The 18,467-nt window shown below is 45.9% G+C and overlaps 1 protein-coding gene across 1 annotated transcript in view; it reads left to right on the top strand.

The window, feature by feature from the left end:
* The first annotated feature begins 3,415 nt into the window (after positions 1-3,415).
* The window catches only part of LOC142212704 (prostaglandin E2 receptor EP2 subtype-like), a 35,392-nt gene continuing 20,340 nt past the window's right edge, over positions 3,416-18,467 (top strand). Inside the window, exon 1 of the mRNA XM_075280689.1 lies at positions 3,416-4,546. Coding sequence (XP_075136790.1) covers positions 3,728-4,546 — 819 coding nt within the window. The 5' untranslated portion in view covers positions 3,416-3,727. The remainder of the gene's footprint in view (positions 4,547-18,467) is intronic.

The following is an 18,467-nucleotide window of genomic DNA, read 5'->3' as shown; positions in this document are numbered from 1 at the left end:
GAATACGATGGAGCCACATAAGTAATGAAAAGAAGTAATAAGTAAATTGTATCAGAGTATGTAATTCTTTATGAGCTAAACACAGAAGCAGCACAAATCTCTCTCCTTTCTTGGACTCCAGGTATCACCTACCATACATTGAATATAAATTCTCAGCTTTGAGCAGGACTAGATCCAGATTTTTCAGTTTATGAATGCAAACTACAATTTGTTTGTTCACTGACAGCAAGCAGAAACCAAGCAATGGGGAGGAATTCAGACACAATAGGACTCATGCTCCTGCTTCTTCTTCAGTCTCCAGGGGGTCCGGTGATTGGTGACATTGTACTTGTGAAAGGGCCGCTTAGCAGCCTAACATACTAACCACTACACTATGTGCTTAAATAAAAATATAATATATATATATATATATATATATATATATATATATGTGTGTGTGTGTGTGTGTGTGTGTGTGTGTGTGTATGTATGTATGTATTATTACCATATTTAAAGGGATCCTATCATTTAGAAGGTGTTATTTCTCCTTAACACGTCAGAATAGCCTTAAGAAAGGCTATTGTCTCCTACCTTTAGATGTTTTCTTTGGGCCGCCGTTCGGTACAAATACCGGTTTTTACCGGTATGCAAATGAGTTCTCTTGCAGCACTGGGGGCAGGCCCCAGCGCTCAAACAGCACTGGGGGCATCCCCAATGCTGCCAGAGTACTCTCTCCAGCGCAACATCCATCTTTGTCAGGAACATCCTCTTCTTGTGTCTTCTTCCGGCGTAGGCAGTGAAACTTGTAGGCCTGGGCAGAGGCGAGTGCGCATGCCCGCGGCCACAAGAAAAATGGCTGCTTACACAGTAAGTAAGTGGCCATTTTCTTGTGGCCTGTGGGAATGCGCAGTCGGCTCTGCCCAGGTCCGAGGCCTACAAGTTTCACCGCCTACGCTGGAAGAAGACACAAGAAGAGGATGTTCCTGACGATGATGGAGGCGGCGCTGGAGAGAGTTCTCTGGCAGCATTGGGGACGCCCCCAGTGCTGTTTGAGTGCTGAGGCCCACCCCCAGTGCTGCGAGAGAACAAATTTGCATACGGTAAAAACCGGTATTTCTACCGAACGGTGGCCCGGAGAAGACATCTAAAGGTAGGAGAAGAATAGCCTTTCTTAAGGCTATTCTGATGTGTTAGGGAGAAAAAATACCTTCTAAATGATAGGAGCCCTTTAAATACAACTGTATATTCCAATAAATTATGTACGTATAGAAAAATGCTATAGAAGCTTTAGGTCAAAGAAATCCTTAGTTTGTGGTTCAACTATAAGGAGGCCTGACTCACATAGACATGGTCCTGGATTTTAGACCTGGGACAGACTTAGGTCTCACACGCACAGCTAGCAAACTGACACATTCATTTCTATGGGGATTCTATGGAGATACATAAGAAAGTGTATTTTCACAGTTCTGTGTATGGGACCATGAGCAAAACTCAGGATAGGTCCTATTCCTGTCCATTTTGAGGACCATGCTCACTTGTCCCTGTGAATGGGGACGCAGAAGCACAGGCGGCACATGGATGACACCTGTGTGCTGTCTGTGCTATTCAATCATGGCCGTGTACATGTCACCTGTTTTCACATATGCTTCTTCTTAGGCAGTGTCTGCCTAAAATCCCTAGACAAAAAAGTCCTGAGCATGCAACTTTTTTGTCCAGGGTTTTCAGTTTAAAAAGAAAAGACACCCAATGGATACCATTAAAGTCAATGGACTTTGTCAGGCTGCATATGTGTCCAATATTTTAGCGGTCCGTTTGTCCTTAGATTAGGCCATCAATATTAGATCTGTGGGGGCTCAACAACTGGGACTCCAGCAGATCACCTTTACCGAGAAAGCACAGGAGAGTAGCACTGCTGACTCAGCATACAAACTGCAGCAGCGAGTGTAGGCACTGAAGTGATGCCCCATAGATTTCCCAAGGATAGGCCATCAATCTTAGATACTGGATAGCCCCTATAATGGTACATTAATATCTATTTATGGGGTACTGTATTAGCTGGCTTAGAAGGAACATCGCATAGTTCTTACCTGTCCTGCTCACTAGCAACGAAGGCTACATGGGGGCAGTGCTAGTAATGTAGCTGAACGGCTGCAGCAGGCTGGCCTGAGGATAATTTGCTCAGGAAATGGGGTTAAGATTGTTATTGCATATATTAAAACTACCACCTCAACCATTGCTTTATCTGTACATACTATCATGAAAATAGCGAAGAATGAGTCACTTGTATGACATAGCATAGGCAGAGCAACAATAAAAGGATGAATGAATCACAAAATACCTGTAAACTGTACAAGATTTGAAGATAATTTATATTCTTATCAATCAACCGTAAATATAAATTACTTCCATCAATCTTACTGTATATTAACCCATTTTCTTCAATCAACCTAGTGATGAATAACCTTAAATAGTCTCTCTGAAAGTACAGGTTGCTATAGGTGGTGTCTTAAAGGTGCAAGAAGCTACAGAGGTATCACTTGAAATACACAATAATACCTTCATGCACTTATTGTCTTCCTAGGGGGTGGTTGCAATGAGGCATCAAAAATAACCTCACATTAGTCTTTTCCCTATTTACTTGTTTCATATTTATGGCATGTATACTCTGGCCTCCTGGTTGGTTTACCCCAACACATTCACCATGGGAGATCAGAAAGGCTTGGCATTTATTCTTCATGCTGTACAGTAGAGAAAAGGGGCATAAGCCTTGGATTGATGAATCATTGCATATAAATATAGATGGGGCCCGCTCTTTTCCATGGACCACACAGCAATGCCCGCATACCTCCCAACTTTTTGGACTGTGAAATATATATATGTCTGAATGGGTTTTTTAAATAAAATATTAGCAAGAACAAAACCTGTATAAAGACATTTTAAGGTCACAAATTCAACAAATCACATATACGACTTTTTATATATGCTAGGGTCTAATATTCAGTTAAGTTTATTAATGCACATCTATTTCCAATATCTAAAAGGGAGACATTTAAGGAGCCAAGACAGAGGGACTTGACTCATAATTAGGGACGTTCCCTCTGAAAGATGGAAATTTAGGAGATAAGTAAAAGTAAAATGTCCTTGCTAGGGTTCCCTGTTTGATACTCACAGTATTATTGATGTAAATACTATGGGATACACTTTCGGGGAAAATGTAAAGTGAAAAAAGCAGCAGCTTTATATCTTATGGCTATGAAGCTCTTTTACAACTCAGTGTGCTCAGCTTTCACCTACTTCAGCAATGATGACTGACTAGATTTCAACGAGGCTCGCCCTATACAACTTGCTGTGGGGAGAGGATGTGGGAGGAGATAGAAGCAGCACGAAATTGTGTTTCACTCAGCCACTGAAACACTCTTTCTAGGTTCTTCACAGAAGAGCAAACAAGATTCCATTCTCTCGAGTACTGAAGACGTGACCATCCTCAGAGTAAGTGTCCTCAAGGATGGAATCTTGCATGGCTTGTAATCTCATCAGTTTGTCTTGTCCTACTTTCCTGTATTTCTCGTGGTGAAATCTGGGGAGGAGTGAAAGTCCTGAGTGATGTCAGAGGCTTCCCACGTTGTGCCTCTTCGTCTGCAAGTCACAATCTTAAAATTTCTGAGGACTCACCATGTGCCTGAAGAACTGGACCACTTGTGACTGAGAACCCAAGGGTTGAATTTTTAGCCCAGGTTCTTTCAGGACAATGAAGGACGAAGATAAATCTAGTAACCTCACCACTAACAACACCAACTGTCTATACACTGAGAATTTAGGAGACAATGAGAGTCCGGCGATCAGTGCCGTGATGTTCTCATCTGGGGTCTTAGGAAATTTAATAGCACTGGTTTTGCTGGAGAGACGAAGAAGAGGAAACAGGGGAAATATTTCTCTGTTCTTCATCCTTGTGACTGGCCTGGTTATCACTGACTTATTGGGCACTTGTATGATCAGCCCTGTGGTGTTGGTATCTTATACCAAGAGACTTACGCTCCGTTCTTTGAATCTTTGTGAGTATTTTGCTTTTGCCATGACTTTTTTCAGCCTGGCCACCATGATGGTCCTCTTTGCCATGGCCTTGGAGCGTGCAATGGCCATCGGACATCCTTATTTTTATGAGAAGTTCATAAAGAAGCGATGTGGAATCATAACTTTCCCAATTATCTACTCCTTTTGCATAATATTCTGCATCTTCCCGGTTATGGGATTTGGAGAATTCATTCAATATTGTCCTGGAACTTGGTGCTTTATAAACATGCGAGGTCATGAAAAGAATGGGTATATTAGCAACGTGTACGCTATGCTTTATGCCACCCTTCTTCTGATTCTCATCATAGCTGTGTTAACCTGCAACCTCATTGTCATTGTCAGTCTGGTCAGAATGCACAAAAGACAGAAGCTTCGGAGAGTTGGTTCTCTGATGACCAACAAGCGGGAGAGGATTTCGATGTCTGAAGAAATTGACCATCTTATACTATTGTCCATCATGACCATTACCTTTATTATTTGCTCAGTACCTTTCACGGTAAGATCTTTTGAATCATATCCAATGCTTGTGACATTTCATATCCGTGTAGCAGAGACTAATATGTCATTTAAACCTTTGACAACTCATGCTTTTAAGCTAATGAAATAGTTTTACCACCTGTTCTAGAGATAATACATGTTGAATCTTTTATATAGGTGCAGCCAACCTTTTTAAAGTAACAATGGTCCACGATATTAATGTAGTATTTGTACGCCCACCTCTTCATCAGACAAGTTTTCCATTTGTGGCCATGCAATCTATTTCTATAGTTACAACCATTTCATCTAGCTAATGACAGTTTGGATCTGGAGAACATCTGTAGAAGAGTTTTCCAAAAATGTCAAGCAAAGTTATTATAAGACACAACATTTCATTCAGTTTGCAGTATAATAGCTATTCTGCACATGATAAGTATACTCTGTGTATTGTTCTCTGACAAGTACCTCCTTGTAGAATACCGCTGCCCTTTACTAGAATGCTCCATGTCCTTTGCCACAATAAATTATTTTTCACCCCTGTATGCAAATATATAGCAGCTGTGTCAAATGCATGTATATAGTACTCCATTTCTTGGAGCGTGAAACATATTCAAATCATTTGACTTAATTTGCAAATATATAAACTACAGACATAATAAAATTTATATAATTATGTCACATTCTGTATTATGATGGATTATGCCAAGTTGCATGCTCAGCTCTGCTACATCTGACAGTCTGTCCCTGCTACTTCTTATCTTGTACCAGTGTTGAGTTGCACACAGTTGTTTACCCCATAGCTGTACTCACTAGTTTGCTGATTGATTCATTGTTTACATATTGTTACATTTCTTGTGTTGATTGGAGTTACATCCCAAATTATACTTTAGAGTTACATTTACCGTTTGTCCAGTTATCAGAGACAGTCAGAAAGTTTGTCATACAAGTCTGTCAATACCAGATGATGCCAAGTCCACGGACAGGACTACATGGCCAACATAGAACCCATGTATGTCAATGGGCCTATTCACATTGTTCTACCTATGTCCATTCTTAATGCAAATCCCCAGAGGAGACTGTGTAAACTCTAAACAAGCAGAGAATTGTGTGATATTTCAGCTCTGAAGCTTGCTGAATTGTGAATGCAGCTCTGGATAACAGGTTGTAATTCAGGATCAGTACTGTCATACATGCACACAGTGAGTCCATCACCAGAATAGTGAGTGAAGCTCTGAAATATAATCCTGGATATAACTCAGGGTCAGTACAAGATAAAGAGTGTAATGTAAGAACAAAAAACAGAATGTAACCAATGGATGTATAAGGGGCCCCTGCTCCACTACCTCGGTTTGTACCTATGCCCTATTCTTGAGGGTGGTCTACACTATGGGGCATCTGTGTCCTGTAGGTGAACCAGGCATAATAAGATAGGAAGGGGACAAGGAACATTTGCTTGGTTGCCTTGTTAAGAGATGATAGAGCAGCAAAACCATTATAAGGAGGGAGTTCATTCTACTATGTACACCCCATATTGGAGTTGAATTGCTCTCATGCACAGCGGTATAAAAGCTTTCTTTCAAGTATGACAAAATCCTGAGCAACCATGAGAAGAAACAGCAACCAAAGCAGAACACTTACTACACATAAACAGGAAGTAAACCATTTACAAATCTGCATTTATATGATTTACTAACTACAGTTTTAGTAAATTCTCAGAGAGTGAGAAACAGGAGCCCTCCATGTCTGAGCCATTTCATCTTATCTTGATAATGTCATCAAAAGACAAGTTATAACTCATGCTAAATGCAACGTCTATCAAATCCTTAATCTCTGTATTACCTGGGCAGTTATAAGGAAGCTTTTGTGATCAGATTAGATCACTCAAATTTTCTATATACACTATAAAAAACACAAACATTGCATAGAGTTAGTTATAGATTGTGCAAAGGTATCTGTCGCCTCTACTGCTCATGTAAACCCTCAATGCTACAATTTCAGCTCCACTTTCAGAGAATGTAAATTGCAGGTAAAGTATACATTTTCCAATAAGGGCCCAAATGGAAAAGTTAACCCTTTTACAGCTGTATTCCTATATCTGATTATATTGAACAATCCATCCGTACTATTCTACCCTTACTGTTGTATGTGCACTCACTACAATAGTAGTTACTAAAGGTTTTTATACAGTGCATGGTCTGAAAATCAGGCAAACAGTCATGTAACCTCTTGCCCCCAACCATTGCCACATATAAGCAGGTCCTGATCACCCCCCAAACAAGCAAATGCTCATCTATAAACTGTTCACATTGGTTATGTGATCATAAAAATGCTCATTGGGCGGTGGCAAATCTTACCAAGTAAACAAGAAATGTTCTGCCAACAAATGCAAACTGCTCGGGGGCAAATAATCACATTAAAGGTTGCTAGTCTACAGTATGAATGATTGGTCTATGTTAGCAGCAGTAAATGCACACTGATCATCATCCTACATCATCGCCAGCGCTCTTTAAGCCACAGATCTGCCCATGTAAAGCCAAAGGACCTATTGTCATGCTTGCTCTGTCCTACAAGAGAGAACAAGTGCTGTAGCCGACACTGTACGTTTGACGTTATAGTATTAGAAAATTCTTGGAAATATAAATCTTCAACAGTGCAAAGAACTAAAATGTAGCATAACCGGTTCATATGTATGAGGTAGGAGGAATGCTCTGCATTTCAGTATTTTTCAGAAGGTCCATTCACACTTTAAATATGATTGGTTATTTTAAAGGGAACATTTACCTAAGTGACCCTAAGAAACATTGGGTGATATTTACTAAGCAGAATTCACCAGACTTCTGGCATAATTTGCACCAAAAACTGTATAGCATGACTTGTCTCAGATTTATCAAGAAGGTTACACACTTTTTAGACATGTTTACAACATGTACAAAAAAGAGGTGTGACTTTGCAGGAAAAGGAGGCATGGCTTATCCTAAAGTGGGTGTGACCTATGTTACAATACTGTACATCATAATTTTGGCGCCTTTTTTGTCAGAAACATGTGGTGTAAAGTTAGACTAGATGGTCTCAACATACCCCAGATATATGGAATAAACACTATGATAAGTCTACCTAAAAATTAGATAGTATTAGTAATTATGGTCTGTATACTGTAAAATGCAGTACATGCATGGCATTTTCTGCAACGGTTCTAGGCGTGCCCGAATTGTTGAGAAGCTCACACCAGTTTTCTGGCATGATTTATCATAACTATGTCAGGGTAAGGCAATCCCGCCCTGGCCCACCCCACTCTCTGCCCTGCTATGCCCCCTTTCACAAAAAGGGGTCAGTGATACACAGAACAAAGGATGTGGGCCACCTCTGGCACAAGAAAGGGTCATAGGCCGTTGTATTTCTGTCCTTATCTTGTGCTAATCTTATTTCGCTATACTCCGGCACTATAATCTCAATTCTGCTGGTTGGTTTTGAAAAGTATCATCAAGTTTATTGTCTGCCGCACCCCTAGCAGCTTAGCTTAGCTCTTATAATGCCTAGGGACATTTAGTTTTCCAATATTAAAGGACTCCGCAGCGCCCGGTGTGAGTACTACACTTCCCAGAATGCAAGTCACCAGAGCAAATTCTATTCAGACTCTGAAGGCTGGAAGATTTCAGCTTTGAAGTCAAGAGAATTGTAAATACATCTCTGTAGTATAATATAAACTGTATCTCAGGATTATTACATGACTAGTAAAATGGTCTAGTAAGAGCTGTGCCCAACCTCCAACCCCCCATCCTACCGTTAAACCCAGTAAGGACACTGACACATTAGTTGGAGTAAAGGCCACAGCGGCCAATTTATTAACACCATTAACAAATATCCTTGACCACATTCAAAAATAACAATAACATCATGCAAAAAACATCAACATTAACCTCCCCCACACTAATTCCACCCCGACATAAGGAGGGGTCCCTGAAGGCAAAATTTTATCACCCCCATAAGAACTTCAAAATTTTCCGGCTATTACCCCTGGCCGTGCACGCCTAGCCCAAGGGCACCCACACCGGAGTGTAAACTCGTCCTGGGTACCCTGCCTCAGGACTTAGCAACCATTAAATTCCCAACTATCATCGATACTGAAAGTGGGTGGAGCTAACCCCCCTTTTTGGTCTTCCACCACTGTTTTGCCTACAAAGACCCCTCCTAACCAAGCCGCTGCGACAAAAGCTAAAATTAAGGGAGGGCGGGCGGGACAACTTGTCACCACGATTCTCCTAGAGATAATGAGACCCTCACTAGGCTACCATATTTACAAAATATTCCCACTTTAACCCTCCCCTTGCCCTTAGTCTCACCCCTTAACCTTAACTTGCCCTAACTGCTCCTCATCCCATTTATAGTCATGTGCTACACTCCACTACCCTTTCAGGTACGTTACGTTCTGCTGCCTTGACTAGTAAAATGGTCTAGTAAGAGCTGTGCCCAACCTCCAACCCCCCATCCTACCGTTAAACCCAGTAAGGACACTGACACATTAGTTGGAGTAAAGGCCACAGCGGCCAATTTATTAACACCATTAACAAATATCCTTGACCACATTCAAAAATAACAATAACATCATGCAAAAAACATCAACATTAACCTCCCCCACACTAATTCCACCCCGACATAAGGAGGGGTCCCTGAAGGCAAAATTTTATCACCCCCATAAGAACTTCAAAATTTTCCGGCTATTACCCCTGGCCGTGCACGCCTAGCCCAAGGGCACCCACACCGGAGTGTAAACTCGTCCTGGGTACCCTGCCTCAGGACTTAGCAACCATTAAATTCCCAACTATCATCGATACTGAAAGTGGGTGGAGCTAACCCCCCTTTTTGGTCTTCCACCACTGTTTTGCCTACAAAGACCCCTCCTAACCAAGCCACGACGGGCGGGTGTGACACCTTACTCCCGCTCGTCTCCCCACACCCGCACAGCTCGCTCAACACCCTCCTGAATGCCCAACAGCCAGATATCCATACCAATGGCATTCAGATGGACCCCATCAGGCCGAAACAAATCGGGAGTAGCCACCTCCAGCTCCCGATGTCGAACAACCACTCCACCGTTGCGGGCCACAAACCGACCCACAGCCCGGTTAAGCTTGATTCGGGCCCTATTAATGCCCGCAATCGAGCGAGCGTGTCGCCACGACAATCTGGGCACGATGTCCGACCACACTACCAGAAGACCGGGAAAAGTCGCCCACAACCGCAAGAGATCCAACTTAATGTCCCGAGTCACCTCCCTGGCCGCCCGCAGACCCAAGTCATTACCCCCGGCGTGGATGACTAACACATCGGGAGCCCTATCCATATCAACAAAATACTGCAGCTCACCTAACAACCGGAACCATAGCAACCCCCTAACCCCAATCCACTTGACCTGCACCTCCGACCTCGGGAAGCCCAACTGCCGACCCGCCGGACGAGCATCCGCACGAACTCCTCCCCAGTATACATAAGAGTGGCCAGCGATCCAGACCAAACACGGGGACGAACCTGAAACACAATAAACAAAACTTAAAAACAGCCCCACCAGAAAAAACCCGCGCCCAGCCACACCCCGGCAGCTCACAGCAGATGCGGCCGCACATACAAACGGAAACGATCCGATTCCCACCTACCAATACGCCGGATAACCGCAGCAGGCAAACCCCAGCGTGCCGCCTCAGTGGCGGCCCCAATCCGGAAGGAGTGGGAACTGAAATCCGTTGGAGACAGCCCCAACACCGCCAGGCCCTTCCGCAAAACCTGTACAAATTGAAACTTAGACAAGCAAGACATATCGCTATGAACCAGCAACGCAGAGCCACCCCTCGGCCTCAGACGCAGAAAGGCTTCATAACACCCAACCGGACAAACAATCGACCCCTGCAACCTACGCAAGCGCACCACCAAGCCCCTACCTTCCGGGTCAGTCTTAGACCTACGGATGCGGCAAACCAACTCCTCTCCCAAGAGACGGCAATCCTCAAACAGCAAGCCACCCGGGCACGCACGACTACGAGACACCAACTCAGAAATCCGGAAAGCCCCAAAAAATGCCAACGAAAAGGCCAAACTAAACAACGCTACCTCATAATCAGACATGCACACCCGGCCCAAAATCCCAACCAGATCCCGGACCACCTCAAAGGACAACGGGCGCCGACGGTCTCTGACCGATGACCCCCGACGAAAACCCTTGACCGCCTGCCGCACCAAGAAGGACTTGGTGCAATCACGGATACCCTTAAACTTGAACCAAAAAGCCAAAGCAGACAGCCGCCGGGATAGGCCCGACGGAGAAACCCCAGAACTAAAAGCCGAACCCACAAACACCAAGACAGACGCCTCAAAATCATCCGGAACTACCCCGCCATGCAACTCTTGCAACAACCCCTCCCATTCTGACCAAACACTAGCATACCCCGACCATGTCGAATCCCCCAGAGACCGCCTCACCAGCGACAAAGCCATACTCAAACCAGGGACCACAGCTCCTCCGGGCAAGGGAGACCCTCCTCTTCCGCTTCCGGCGCCACCTCCCGAAATCTGTCCCACTGGAAACGAGAAAGGGAATCCGCTATAACATTAGAAACCCCCGGCAAATGCACCGCTACAAAATGCGCGTTGAGCTCGAGCCCCCTTAACACCAAAGCACGCAACAACCGAACCACCGGCGGAGAATGAGCAGTCTGAGAGTTAATGGCCTGAACCACCCCCAAATTATCACAAAGGAAACGGACCCGGCGGTCACGCAACCGATCACCCCAAATAAACGACGCCACCACAATTGGGAAAAGTTCAAGTAAGGCCAGATTCCGAACCCACCCATTCGACCGCCATGCCGCAGGCCACTCCCCTGCGCACCACTGTCCCTGAAAGTAAGCCCCAAACCCATGCGCCCCGGACGCGTCAGTAAACAATTCCAAATCCAGATTGGAAACAAGCGCCCCCTGCAACATCGACCGCCCATTATACTTAGACAGAAACCCCTCCCAAACCAACAGATCATCCCGCAATTCAGACCCCAAACGCACAAAATGAAAAGGACGCCGAACACCCGCCGTAGCAGCAGCCAGGCGCCGGCAAAACACCCTCCCCATGGGCATAATGCGACAAGCAAAGTTCAGGTGTCCTAGCAATGATTGTAAATCCCGCAACCTAAGCTTCCTTTGCCGCACCGCCCGCCCCACCAATTCCCGCAACTCAACCAACTTATCATCTGGCAATCTGCACTCCAACCGGTCGGTATCAATGACAATGCCCAAGAACTTGACCACTGTAGCCGGGCCTTCCGTCTTGTCCGGCGCCAAAGGGACACCAAAACTGCTGCAGGTATCCTTCATGGCCTGCAACAGCAATGGACACACCCACGTACCAGGAGGGCCAATAAACAAAAAATCGTCAAGGTAGTGCAGCACCGAGTCCACTTGCGCCCGGTGCCGCACCACCCATTCCAAAAAGGTGCTAAACTCCTCAAAATAAGCACAGGAGATTGAGCACCCCATTGGCAAACATTTGTCCACAAAATAACCCCCCTGCCACTTGCACCCAAGAAGGTGGAAGCTGTCAGGGTGCACTGGCAAAAGACGGAAGGCCGCCTCGATATCAGTCTTAGCAAGGAGTGCCCCCCTCCCATAACGACGCACCCAAGCCAGAGCCGCATCGAAGGAAGCGTAGGACACCGCACACAACGCGGGATCAATCCCGTCGTTGACCGAACCCCCTTCAGGGTGAGACAAGTGGTGAATGAGGCGGAATTTGTTAGGCTCCTTCTTAGGAACCACCCCCAACGGGGAGACCCGCAGACCTTCCAAAGGAGGCACCTCAAACGGTCCCGCCATACGGCCCAATTCCACCTCCTTCGCCAGCTTGTCTGACACCACCTCAGGGTGAGCCAAAGCAGATACCAGATTTTTAGGCTCCCCCCCACTCCCCAAATTAGAACACGGAATCCGAAAACCGTCAGAAAACCCCGCAAACAAACGTGAGGCCGCCGACCTATTTGGATACTGCCCTAGAAACCCCACCATCTTTTCCACCCTCACCGGCGTCGCCCCTCTTGTTGTCAAAATCCCCTCCCTTTCCCTTCCCTTTTTTAAAACAGCGAGTGAGGGGGTGAGCCCCCCCACAACCGGAGCACTCGTGCTTAAAGCGACAGTCGCCGCCGAATTTACACTGCCCCTCATTGTACTGCCAACAGCACCCCCTACCTGTTCCAGCCGACCGCCCCGACGAGGACCCAGAGCCGCCGGCCCCGTCCCGAAAGGACTGACCCCCGCTAACACGAGTAGCCGCCATTAATTTCATCCACGAGCTAATATCCTTGTGATCCCATCGTAAGGAAGGACGCACCGCCTTCCGCTGACGAAAGTGTTCGTCGTATCGCAGCCACGCGTTACCCCCGTAGACTCGATACGCCTCACCTATAGAGTCAAGGTAGCAAAATAGGGCCGAACAGTTGTCCGGCGCCTTTTCTCCTACCACACTGGCCATGATGCAGAAGGCCTGAAGCCAGTTCGAGAAGGTACGAGGAATGAGCCGATAACGGCGCCGCTCCTCCTCCTCCTTTTTACACTCATCAGGTTTCACCCGATCCAAATTAAACTTCTCAAGGGGGAGGAGAGAGAAGATCTCCACATACTCCCCCTTCCAGATCTTATCCCTCACCTCCTGTTTCAAGTGGGCCCCCAACGGCCCCTCAAAACAAACATACACCTCAGCCTTGGCGGAATCCGCCATACGGACATCTTCCTTCGCCGCCTCCGCCCCAGAAGAAGCGACGCCCCCGCTATCAACAACCCCCTCAACCGAATCCGCAGACACCCCTGAGCCCCCGCCAGCAGACCCCACACCACTGCCATCATCCGCCGGCTTAGCCGCAGACGACCCACCACAACCTCCACCAGGGGCCCCACAACCACACGCCCCCCCTGAGACACCCGGGGCCACACTTGAGCGCGCCGCCCCCCAAACACCCACCGGGGACCCCCCGCCAAACCCCCCCCCAGTACACAAAAACTGCTGAAACCCCTGAAAAAACCCCTGCATATTAGCAAAAAAGAGGGCCGGATCCCCCCCCCCAACCCCCCCGGGAAATGCAGAAGGGGTGAAGGTCCACTCACCAGCTCGAGCGGGGGGTAGGTCCCCGGCAGCCGTCCCTCCTGAAGCCAGGCCACCTCCAGGCAGCGGTGCAGCAGCTGAAGATCCGGTGTGACAGGCCAGTGATGATCCGCCCGCAGCAGAGACAGCAGCTCCAGACGTCCCAGCCAGGCTGCTCCTGCAGCCAGCCCTCTCTCCAGGCTCTCCACTCCCACAAGGCCGTGTTGGAGGGGGCGGGGCCGCAGCTTCAGCCTCCTCCCCCTCTCCAGAACCATCATCCTCGTCATCGGAGGGGGCGGGGCTATATCCGGAAGCACCCGCCCCGCCGCCAGCCAGTTCAGGGGAACCACAAGATGGCCGCCGACCAGGTACTTCCGGGAAGGCCGCGGCCTGACGATCCAGGCTTGAGGCCCGGCCCCCGGACTGGGAAGCCGAGCAAGAGGCAGAGGAGGCAGCTAGAGGCTCCGGAGCAACGCCGGACCTCCGTTCCCGACGGGCACGCCCCCTGCTAGGAACATCAGCAGGGGAAGCAGCCGCAGCAGCACCAGCATGATCCCGACGCCAGGGGGAGGGGGACACGCGCCGGGATCCCCCTGGAGCCGCACGCCCAGGCCGCATAGATGGATTCCTCCCCACACTACCCACAGCCGACAGAGTACGCCGACCGGGGGACAGTGCCGGAGGGTCCCTGACGGGGCTCCGCTTGCGACGCCTGGGCTGCGGGGACAGCTCAGGACTGAGCCGTTCAGGAGGCCGGGCACGCCGTCTCGGCGGCCGAAGATCCCCTCCAGAGGCAGGAGAAGCATCCACCGGAGGGGCCCCCAAGAAACGCTCCCGAAGCCAGCCAGGGCCCTGGTGTAGAGCAGCCTGACGGATCTCCTGGAGCAGCGCGTCTAATTCAGCCATGGTAAGGGAACAACTTGTCACCACGATTCTCCTAGAGATAATGAGACCCTCACTAGGCTACCATATTTACAAAATATTCCCACTTTAACCCTCCCCTTGCCCTTAGTCTCACCCCTTAACCTTAACTTGCCCTAACTGCTCCTCATCCCATTTATAGTCATGTGCTACACTCCACTACCCTTTCAGGTACGTTACGTTCTGCTGCCTAGATAAGCAATGTAACGTAATGTATGTAGCCAGTGACTCCACCAGTGCTGCAGTAGTGAATGCAGCTCAGGAATATAATACAGGATGTATCATTGCAAGATAAGAAATGTAATGAATTTGGTGACTCATTTTTTCCTATATGAATTATTTACAAAGTTACAAATGTTTTTTAATGTACACTTTTAAATGGATTCTGCCATTAAAACCTTTTTTTGTGGATAAGACGTCGGAATAGCCTTTAGAAAGGCTATTCGTCTCTTACCTTTAGACGTAGTCTCCACTGCGCTGATCCTTAGAAATACTGGTTTTTACCGGTATGCAAATGAGTTATCTCGCAGTGATGGGGGCGGGCCCCAGTGCTCAAACAGCGATGAGGGCATCCCCACCGCTGCCAGAGAATTGTCTCTAGCGCCTTATTCTGCTTCGTCCGCAGCGTCATCTTCAATGTCTTCTTCCGGCGCCGGCTCGTAACTCGTAACAGGCGCACAGGCCACGGGAAAATGGCCACTAACAATACTGTGCAATACTGTACGCCTGCGCAGTCTTCTCTGCCCAAGGCCCTTGGCCTAGAAGTTACGAGCCTGCGCCGGAAGAAGACATTGAGGATGACGCTGCGGATGAAGAAGGAGGCAGCGCTGGAGACAATTCTCTGGCAGTGGTGGGGACGCCCTCATCACTGTTTGAGCACTGAAGCCCATTGCTGCAAGAAAACTCATTTGCAAACCTGTAAAAATGGTATTTCTAAGGAACGGCGCAGTGGAGACCACGTCTAAAGGTAAGAGATGAATAGCCTTTGTAAAGGCTATTCCGACGTCTTATCCACAAAAAAAATGGTTTTAATGGCAGAATCCCTTTAAATATAAGTTTAATAAAATAGCAAAAGAAATAGCTGTTCTGAAACCTCGCAGCTTTGGCTACCAATCCTGTCTCAGAGATGGAATTTCTAATTGTTTTACTTTTTTGGGTTTAGTTGTACTTTAAAAATAGATTTTACTTCTCTCTGCCAACATAAACGGCTTCCAGTCTCAGTTTTGATATAAATCAAGCCCAGGATTTCTGAGGAGGGGACTGCACAGTGCAATTTCACGATCATTTTATTACACACTCTGGTTCTCAATACTGTAGGAGAAAGCTGGTCGAGATGTTTGTTCTGTAAAGACTCGGCATCGACATCCCATTTTGTTCCAAAACCTAAGTAGGTCACAATAACATACTTGTTGTTGGGGAACGACAGGTTAGCAGACGGTAAAGGCCTTCAGCTCGACCACCACTGATTTCCATAATGACTAAGGAGTAGCGCTCCAGAAAGCTTGAAATCTCTTTGGATTTCCATATCAGGAAACATTCCCAACCAAACATCATTGACTTGAAATATTATGACAGACATTTCCAATTATGTAAATCTCTTTGTGGTATTAGCCCTCCAATAGTGTATATACATATGAAGTGTCTAAATTCACCAGCACAATATACATGATATTCTCAAGTGTCCTTTCCATGTAATTCTTAGGTTACTTTGGTAGTTTGGGAGAGGAACAATTTAAGCTTTAGGAAGGAAAAGAAAGACACACAAATAAAATTCAAGGCTTATCAAAAATAATTTTTGGAATTCCCCTAGAGCCAGTGTATAAACTGTGGTTATAACTCAAAAAATGCATACAAGTGGCATACAACAACCAATCCAATATATCTGTAGGTAAAGCTTCACTCCCCCCCGCCTCCAAATATCTATGAAACCAATTTTCTCTTGACCCGCTGGATAATTGAAAATGTAGCAGCTTTCCCAAAGTCTTGATTAAAAATCACAAATTATTATTATAGGACTATTATATAGATAGCTCTTATGCAGTCTTATATGTACCGATGGTTACAAAAAACTATAGCTTTTTGCACATGACCGTGTGCTAACCAGCGGCCGTGAATGAACTGGCCATGCTTCCATGGCTCCTTTCATTCAATGAATAGGAGCACCAGAAGCAGGGCTGAAAAATCAGGCAGGAATAAGACCTGTTCCATATTTTGCGGCCCGAACTGTTGGCCCACACAAGGAACCGTGTCATTCACAATCACTTATATGGATCCATGGAAATGAATGGGTCAGTGTGCTATCCGATTGTCTGCAAGGGGCTATAACTCTATATAATTTGGCCCTGTAATTATGTATTAATGAGTCCCAAGGTCCCCTGTTCTTATGTTTACAGATAGGACAATAGTATCACCAACCATTCTAGAGTTTGAAAAGCATATGTCATACCTCAATGCTCAGATCATGCAATAGATTTCCTTAATTTAAACTGGATTATTAAATGGGGCTAATACAGTACTATTAATTTTAGATTATCATCATCTTATTCCAAATTCTATCTATATCCTTTAAGCATAATAGTCTCGTGATCAATCACGACATGTAAAAGAGTTATCCAAGGCTATGATATAGAACTCTACTTCCACTTTTCAGGCAGTGACGTCAAGTTCATTGGTCACAAGGTCATGTCGCAGCTCGGTCCCATTCCAATGAATGCAAGAGGTAGCACATCCTCTATACAATGTATGGCACTGTGCATGGTAATTACTGCAGAGGTCAGAATAATGAAGCTCATAGTCCCACATAACCTCTATAATGTAGGTTATTTAGGACCATTTATTCTGTATTCCATGATATGAGTGGTTGCAGAAGCAAAGAACAAAAAAATAATAATCCACTGAAGTCTAAGCATGATGAATATATGGTTAGGTGATTTTTACCTTTATAATGACGTTGTAGGGTGCTAGGTCAGAATTTTGAGTCCATAACAATTGGTTATTTTGTTTCCATAGAACAGTGATGTCCAGCTTGTGAGTCTCCAATTTGTGCAAGATTACCCTAGGCATGATGGCAGTTGTATCTTTGTAAATGTTGGAGAACTACAAAAAGAAGACAGCTTCTATAGAAAAATAAGTTTCTGTATAGTTTGTAATTTTCTTTCTAGCAATTTTCTTATTGAAGTCAAAATATGAAAATAGAAATCAGCATATTCAGCTAATTGCATAATATTAGTGGCCACAAAATGCTTATCCTCCCTTGCAGGAGATGTGCTACCATCATAATGTAACGGAGGAAGAGTTATTGCTATAGTCCCATATGTAGGCTAATTAATCCCATCTGAGCTTTGACCTGGGTTAACAAAACTTAAGGCTGAGGCCCCACATTGCAGAAAAGCTCCTTTTTGTTGCAGATTTTGCTTTATTTGAGCCAAAGCCAGGACTGGATTCAGTGGAAAGGAGATGTATAAGAGCTTCCTAGATGTTTCCCATTCCTCCTGTAGCCACTACTAGGTTTGGCTAAAAAAATTAGCAAAATCTACAACAAAAAGGCAGCATTTCTGCTAGGTGGGGCCTTAGCCTAAACGGGGTTTTCCATCTCAGAGTTTCTCCTGCTCTCCTGTCTCCTCTCCCCTCCACTTCTTGGTTTTCAGCTCAGGCCAGCAACATACTCCGAAAATAAACAGTATGCTTGCTCTAAATTGTACTGTTATCTCTGGATTTACATATAGAGATAATTAATCAAGGAACTAGCCTTATCAGGGTTAGCAACTGAGAGCACTTTGCAGAGAAAGAGAAGGAGAATATAGGTAGCCATGAACATGGAATGATATCTCTATTCCAACCATTGCAGTAAGATATGAGAGGTGAACAGAAACCTAGGCAGCAAGCTGTAAATGCTGAGGAAAATT

The sequence above is a fragment of the Leptodactylus fuscus genome, chromosome 7 (genome assembly GCF_031893055.1).
Source record: "Leptodactylus fuscus isolate aLepFus1 chromosome 7, aLepFus1.hap2, whole genome shotgun sequence".
NCBI lineage: Eukaryota > Metazoa > Chordata > Amphibia > Anura > Leptodactylidae > Leptodactylus > Leptodactylus fuscus.
This window is presented reverse-complemented; position numbering and strand designations above follow the sequence as displayed.